This window comes from Ursus arctos, unplaced genomic scaffold (assembly GCF_023065955.2).
Source record: "Ursus arctos isolate Adak ecotype North America unplaced genomic scaffold, UrsArc2.0 scaffold_18, whole genome shotgun sequence".
NCBI lineage: Eukaryota > Metazoa > Chordata > Mammalia > Carnivora > Ursidae > Ursus > Ursus arctos.
This window is the reverse complement of record NW_026622852.1, coordinates 54,666,457-54,673,922: the sequence shown is the minus strand read 5'-3', so window position 1 is coordinate 54,673,922 and position 7,466 is coordinate 54,666,457. Positions and strand designations below refer to the sequence as shown.

The 7,466-nt window shown below is 51.5% G+C and overlaps 1 protein-coding gene across 1 annotated transcript; it reads right to left on the bottom strand.

Annotated features, from left to right (window-relative positions):
- Window positions 1–161: 161 nt before the first annotated feature.
- TOR1B (torsin family 1 member B) lies at window positions 162–5,860 on the bottom strand. The gene is made up of 5 exons (XM_026514172.4): window positions 5,595–5,860; window positions 4,716–4,981; window positions 3,158–3,333; window positions 2,588–2,715; window positions 162–2,255 (listed from the first exon to the last, which is right to left on the bottom strand). Exons 1-5 carry the CDS (start codon window positions 5,791–5,793, stop codon window positions 2,014–2,016), a joined length of 1,011 nt encoding a protein of 336 aa, XP_026369957.1. The 5' UTR covers window positions 5,794–5,860; the 3' UTR covers window positions 162–2,013.
- Between the last annotated feature and the right edge of the window lie 1,606 nt (window positions 5,861–7,466).

Genomic DNA, 7,466 nt, shown 5'->3' with positions numbered 1-7,466 from the left:
GTGGGGGGGGGGACCAGCCCTGACGTGCAGACTCCCTTCCAACATGTCCAGGGTGTAGTAAGCCTGACACCCAAGCTGTTGAACAGCCTTCATCCCAAGCTCAAACTTTTTCAGAGTTACCAAATAAACTAGGGGAAAAGAAAAAGTTTGCAAGTGACGTGTCACATGATAAAATATAGGCTTTATTTCATATTCAGTATGTCAATTCAAGTTCTCGTTCTACCTCTTACACAGGGCGAAGGAGGCTGGGCTGTGGTCAGCCGTGGCCTCTTCAGGTTACAAGTCCAAAGGTGGCCTACACGTGGTGAATGAATTACGTCACTCAGAACAGGGAAAATCTTGTCTCTCCCTGACCCAGATCCTCACGGGGTTATGAAAGAACTATCACTCGGCTCCAATGCAAGAACACGTACCAAAAAATTTAAGCCTTAATTTGTCTTTCTTTTTTTTTTAAATCAGAGAGAGCACAAGTAGGGGAAGCAGGAGGGAGGGGAGAAGCAGGCTCCCCGCTCAGCAGGGAGCCTGACGCAGGGCTCGATCCCGGGACCCTGAGATCATGACCCGAGCCGAAGGCAGACGCTTCACCGGCTGAGCCACCCAGGCATCCCTTAACTTGGCATTTTTAAAAGACTACAGGTGACCCTCTGTAAGGCACTCCCGTGTCATAAAGATGTTCCTTCTCCATCTTACATATAAACACACTGTACGCTGTTCTAATGTGTCTGTGGTCGCGTCGCAGCGGTGACACACACACCCCAATTCACACGGGCTGGAATCCGTCTTATTTCCCAGTGACCAGGGCGGTCCAGCCTGGCACTGCCACAGAGGGTGCTCGTCATCAGAGGACACTCGGGACCTTGTCTGATGACCAGCTATCTCCACGCACTGAACAATAAAAATGCACACCGTTTTCGTTAAGATCTCTGATAAAGAGATAGGCAATTATTCCATTTTTTGGTGTCCTTCCCATGTTTTAAAATGTCCCTTTTCTATTATCTAAGATTCACAAGTAAAAACATCATAAAAAACATACATATCCTTGAAAATTCTAGCATTTCTGGTGTACAGTACTTACACTTCTTTGGCAACGTGGGCTCTGCCAGCTGGCCACTCTGGCACGTGTTGTCCACGGAGACTGAGCGTGGCCTATGGATTTCAAATGATTCTCTGGAATAAAGTGAGAGACTGACCCATGCACAAATTGTTACAGACATTTTACCATGGGAACCAAGGACTCAAATTCAAAACCAATGACCTCACTCTGACTGGACTCTCATGATGACGTGTGATTGGGGGCAAATCTAGCAGCAACCAAAGTTCAGGAGCAGAAGTAGGGCCAGGCAGGCTGAGCTCGATACTGGGTGAGAGACGGCAAAGGAATTCCAGGACCAGCAGGCGCAACGGACAGACTGCAGGGCTGTCAGTCCTGGTCTGCTGCAGAGGCCTCGGGTGGAGACCCCACCCCACAGGCAGATAGGTCACCTGGTCGAGAATGTTCCGTGGCAGGCCCACATCACCACCGGACACCGTGCCTGGAGGTGCCACCGATTTCAACTGAAAAGACTTGAAACCAGTGGACGCTCTCTGTGCAGAGAAACAGAGAAGGTTTTCAGCAGGCGCAAACTGAATGCTCCCCAGATGGCGGCAGGGCCCTTGAACTCCCTGAGTTAGAGCGGCAGCTTCTGAGGTGTGGGTGCTGTGGGGTCAGAACGGGTCCTAGGTCTCACACAGCTGTTTGCAAGGCACTTCTGTCAAGGTCCGCAAGGGGGGAGGGGCAGGATTTTAAAAGTTCATCTTCCACTGCAGTTAACAGATGGATTGCTGTCAGGTCCAAAATGACAAGCGCACTCCACAGGTGAGTGTCTGTTCAAAACTCGACTCCGAGAAACTTCTACAGGCCGCAAGTCCACAGGTGCAAAGTGCAAACCCCAAAGAGGGCTTCAAAGTGCTTCCAGAAGGCAAGACCCTCACTTGCTGAGCTCTGGCGGCCTCTTGCCATCCTTGAGGAAGAGGTCAGTGAAAATCCAACCGTGACTGCACAGTCTTGCAGCCCTTGTCTGAGTAGATTTTCTCGCTTTTAGGGAAAAAAGTCATTTCATCTGCCACTCTGGTGACAATGTCCTCATCTATGGCAGAGCCGCGGGCCCTCATCTCTGCCCGTACACACATCTTCACGTGTCTGTACTCCAGGGGGAGGAAGGGGATAAAGTAATCGATGAGGTTTCTATCTATCAGTCCGCTGTGCCACAAGCCACCTGCAAAGCAAGACACAGCTGGGTCTTCCCATCACTGTCCCTGTCACCTGGCCAAGCTCACTGCTCTTACAGGGCCCATTTTGATCCCAACCCACAATAGTACATCCTTCATGTCTCTACCCTTCGAGATTCTCTATCAAGCGTGCAACAGGCTTGATAAAAGGACTGGTCAGTTACCCCTAACTGGTTTCTGTTATGGAATGCCCGAAGAAGTCCCTACTTCAGCGAAGCCACAAAGGCCCACGGATAGATTCGGTGCCTTTGTGGAAGGTTTAAAGAAGGAGGGGACTCTGCTGGCAGGGTTAGGGGGCTCCCCAGCCTGGGAGACTCACTGTGTTTATTGTTGAAGACTCCGACAGACAGCACGGGTTCCAGATCCTTCAGCTGAATGTCTTCCCTCTTTCTTCCCGCCCGCCAAAAGTCAAGGGCAATCTTAGTTATGAGGTCCCCACCGGCATTGCTGAGTTTGCCAAAGAAGCAGAGTAAAAATACATAGTAAGATTCTGTGTCTAATCAGGAATCATACCTGCTCTGAGGTTTATTCTTAACCGAGGAATATTTATGAAGTGCTCCTGGACAAGGACAAGATAAGCGTCTGCCCTCACGGAGCTTGAAACCTGCTTTTCCAGAACTTGTCGTACGATGCTGACTTTTGATAACCCTCGGTGGCATGTGCAGGTTACGAAATGGCCTGTTACCAGCAATATCTAATTCATTTTCTCCCGCTCTCACGCTCCTTGCCATGCCAACTGTAGCAACCCCAAAGTAAGAGAAGTCAACACTTCACTTTTGCCAGGCACCTCTGTCCCTGGGCAACAGAAGGCTGACAGTTGCCGGGATCTCCTTCTAGCACCAGGAGAATGAGTGCCTTGTGTGCCCCCGAGAAAGCACCTGCCGCTGACCTGAGAAAGATGAAGATGGCCTTCCGGTAAGACACGCCATCCACCTGCTCGTAGTAGTCTAGAAACGGCTTGATTGCGTCGATGACCCCGGGGTGCAACTTGTCCATCTCATCAAATATGAACACGGAGCTCGCACATGCGCTCACATTACCCCGAATCCATCCTTGTAACTGGTCCTAGACCAACCATAAGAGAAAGAGGATGCAGAGGCTCAAAGGATGTGCCAAGGGGACCAGAAGCACGGCGCCGTGGAGTTCTCTGGGCCTTTACGAAGGACTCTGGGAAACAGCATCCTAACCTCCATTCGCATAACAGCTTTTCCATAACTTTATAAAAAGTGGAAACTGAAAGACAAGAAAAAAACTTCCTTGCATTTTAGCACCTAACTCAAGTGATGGGTTGAATACGACTTTTTACAGGTATAAGAGGAGCAAGATACAAGAATAGTCACCAGTTCACTGTGAACCAGCCCATCATTTCAGCTCACCGTGGCCTGAAATCTCAAGTTAATTTCAGCAGACATACGGAGGAATTAAGAAGCTGGACTCAGACTTGCACAGTGCCCCCAAACCAGTGCCTGGACTGATGCAGTGAACAAAGGAGCTGGCATTTCACAGAAAGCATTTGTTCCTATGCTTTCCCGAGACAAAGACACCCAAGCAACAAGTCCGCCACCCCAAAACGTGAAAGGCTCCAGAGGCCCCCTCATCTAATCGCTGTATTCCTAGAGATTCATGAAAGAATCTGGAAAAACAAAAATTATTCCTTCTTTTCAGGAATTTCCCAGCTCTGTTTGCATGGCACTTTCACTTCCTTGTTGAGTTGTTTCTGTTTCTTATTTAATGTCCTCACCTAACAGTAGGACGATTAACCTTTACAAGGACAACAGTCATTGAATTGAGAACCGTACTAGACAAGTTAATATAAATTAAATGTAGACAGAATATCTCAAAAGGAGGAGGAACGGTCTTAAGAGTCAGTTCTTTGAGGCTTTCATTTGAAGAATGAAAGCAACGCCAAGGATTTGGATGCGAGGAAAGGAAATAAAAGCTCCTGAGGGGGGAAAAATCCTCTAGTCTACAGTGCTAACTGCAAATGCTGCATCACAGGTGGGAAACTTTGATGCAGCCATATCAGGACAAATCACTTAAGACTGATCCGCTTCACCAAGGCCTGGGACAGAAACACTGAACCCGCTCATTCATTGCAGAACGTGGCTACCCCGCAAACAGCGAGTCTGGAGAGTGGGGCCCAAGTTTCTGATTCGCCACAAGGCCAGAGAAATTGTGAGGAGCAAATCCCCTCGCCTCTCCTGGCTCTGTCTTTTAAGGGAAATAATGTCACCTGCCCCACTGTATTATCTTGGAATCAAATGAGAAAAAAAAGTTGTAGGAGAGCTCTGCAAACAGCAGAGGGTTACTGGGGACAAGTGTGCCTTAACTCAGTGAGGGCCCGGAGCTAGAGCAGTGCAAAGAGAAGCAGCAGAGGCCAGAGTTAGTGAGGAGGTCGCCCAGACCAGTCCAAGTGGCCGGTGGACAGGATAACAGGATTCTCTTGCCTGGTACAGTTTTATCTGCTGCTCGTGAGGGAAGTGCAGAGTCGAGACAAACAGGTGGACAAAGTTACTCCTCAGGCCTTTTGAGTGAAGATGTTCAGCCACAATTTGGCTGACAAAATTCTTGCCTGTGCCAGCCCAGCCATGTAAGGAAAGGGTCAGCGGTTTCTTGGGATTTTTGTTGTTCTTGAAGCCCGTCAGTGCCTTGAGAATCACCTCTGTGGCCAGATGCTGCCCAAACAGCTTCTCCTCTAATTCCAGCTTGAGGGCTGCAGGAGCCAGCCGTAGAACAGAGAGAAAAATACACATTAAACAGGCACCAGAAAAGCAGCACTTTCCCCAGGTGGCCAAAGCGAGAGGCACATATTAGCACGCGGTCCAGCAGGGTATCTGCCAAACCCCAGGGCTCGCCCGGAGGCAGAACCTAGGGCTGCAGAGTCACACGATGCCACTTCCAAGGATATGCACTGGACGGATGTCCTCCTTAATACTCCAGTGTCTGATAAGGAAGCTAAACGTGTTCGTTCATCCAAGGATTAGCCCTCTCTTGACTGAGCTGCATGCTATTCCCCAGCCACCCCTGCTGGCCTGTAAGAAAACCAAGGGCCAAATGTGGGCTTTCTGGGTAGCCGCTGCACATATGAAAACTACTTAATAGGACTGACATGGTGCGAAGGGCTGGGCACGCTGCTTTCAGCTTCTTACTGTACTGAGGGAATCCGAGGCATTTACGAAGGAGCTTGGGCAGAGCCCCACGATCTGGAGCATGGGTCTCAGAGGGCACGGCTTCCAGGGTTGGAGTCCGGACCGAAACCCCGCCGTCCTCCCTCCCGCCTCAGCTCAGGGTGAGCGCCGCACCCCTCGCGGGCCGACCCGCCCTACCCGACGCGTTGAGCGGCTGCTTCTCGCGGCAGCACTCGGCGAAGCGGCAGTACAGGTCCGTGTAGGACAGGTAGCCGGTGAGCGCCGTCGCGGCTCCGATGGCGATGCCCACGGTGATGGGCTCGAACGCCGCCACCGCGTGGACCGCCAGCAGCAGCCCCAGCACCGCCCCACGACCTAGGCGAGCAACCTGCCGCATCGCAACCCTCGTAGCCCGCCAACCTCCGCGCCGCGTTGCCCGCCCACCGAGATCGGACCGGACTTCCGGCTGCGTTACTTCCGCCCCTCGGGCCGCCCCTCGGACCGGCCACATTGGTGGAGGCGGGTCTCTGTGCCGCCATCTTTGTGCGTGGCGCGAGAGCTGTCCAGCGGCTCGGCTTTCACGGACCCCACTCCTACTTCTTACCGTTCTGTGCCCTAGACCTTTTCCGAACCCCCACACTTGGCTTTGTCATCCCTTCCCCTGGAGCTGTAGTGAGCTTCTCCCATGTCTGCCCACCTGCCTGCCTTCCTGAGACACCTGCTCTGCGCTGTGGGGGCTCGGGCCCAACCGAACACTGGGGAGGCACGAAGACTGCGGTTCCCTGGCTCACAGTCAAACCCGAAGCCCGTTGTGTCCTTCTGCGTGCTTTAAGGTCGGCCCCTTGTCCGGTGCTGGGAAGACAGCCTTGAAGGAACGGGAATTGGTCCTGGCCGTCCGGAGCCTCCAGGCTCTGGGAAAGGCAGACAGCGGGCGGGGGCCCCACACTGGGCCGCGGGAGAGGCGAGGCCCAGGGGCCGTGGAGCAGGGAAGGCTTCCATCCAAACTGAGAATTCAAGGAGTTACTCAAGAAGTGAGGAGTGCATCGTCTACACAGAGAACAGAAAGTGCAATTTGGGGAAGTATTTCACATGCTGGAGGCTGGTGAGAATGAGGGCGCAGAGCTAGGGGAGACTGGAATGGGAAGGCCTGCAAGGCCTGTAAGGAGTCTGGCCTCTGTTCTGGGGACCATAGGAGCCACAGACGGTTTCACACGGGGAGCGGCATGGGCAGAACAGAGTTCACTCTGGCTGTTGGGTTCAGTGAGGAGACTGGTCTAGGTAACCTTGGCCCAGGCTTTGCTGAACTGGTTGAGCTAACCGATCAACAGATATTTAATGAACACTGGCTCTGTGTCAGATTCAGTGCCATATACTGGGGATACAGCATGGACAGGGCAGAGTCCCTGTGCTCACAGAGCTCTCCGTCTGGGGTAAGGGAGACAGACAGATGGTTTACATCCAGTGTGGTCAGTGCGGTAATGTGGGAGGCCCAGACGAGGCACCTCACTCAATCTGCAGGTTGGAGAAGGCTCTCCTCCATACCTCAGTTTAGACCTGAACAATAAGTAAAATTGCTATGGGGTTAGATTCCATTGAGTATGCTAGAAGAGCAAAGTAGCTATCATCTTAAAATACTGACACAATAGACAGAAAATCGGACCTTTTGTAAACATTTAAGCTTATGATGAAATTTTTCAATGTTGATCTAAAAATGCACAGAGGGATGTATGAGCAAAAAACGTGAAGATCCCTCCGGGAAATCATACCCTGCTTAGTAGGCATTGACTGTTCATCCTCCCCGGTAACTCTGCATTTACTTTAAGTAGCCGGTGCCTCCCTTCTGGATTAGTAGCTGCTAGGAAAGGACTTATGTATGGATCCGGAGCTTGGTTCTCTGGACAGATGGCCTCCTTCCTCTCTACCGTCAGCCTCTTTGTTGCCACATCTTCCTTGTCTCTCCACTCTACAATCCTGACCTGCCCTGAGGCTCTCTCTTTTTTTTTTTAAGATTTTATTTATTTATTCAACAGAGATAGAGACAGCCAGCGAGAAGGAACACAAGCAGGGGGA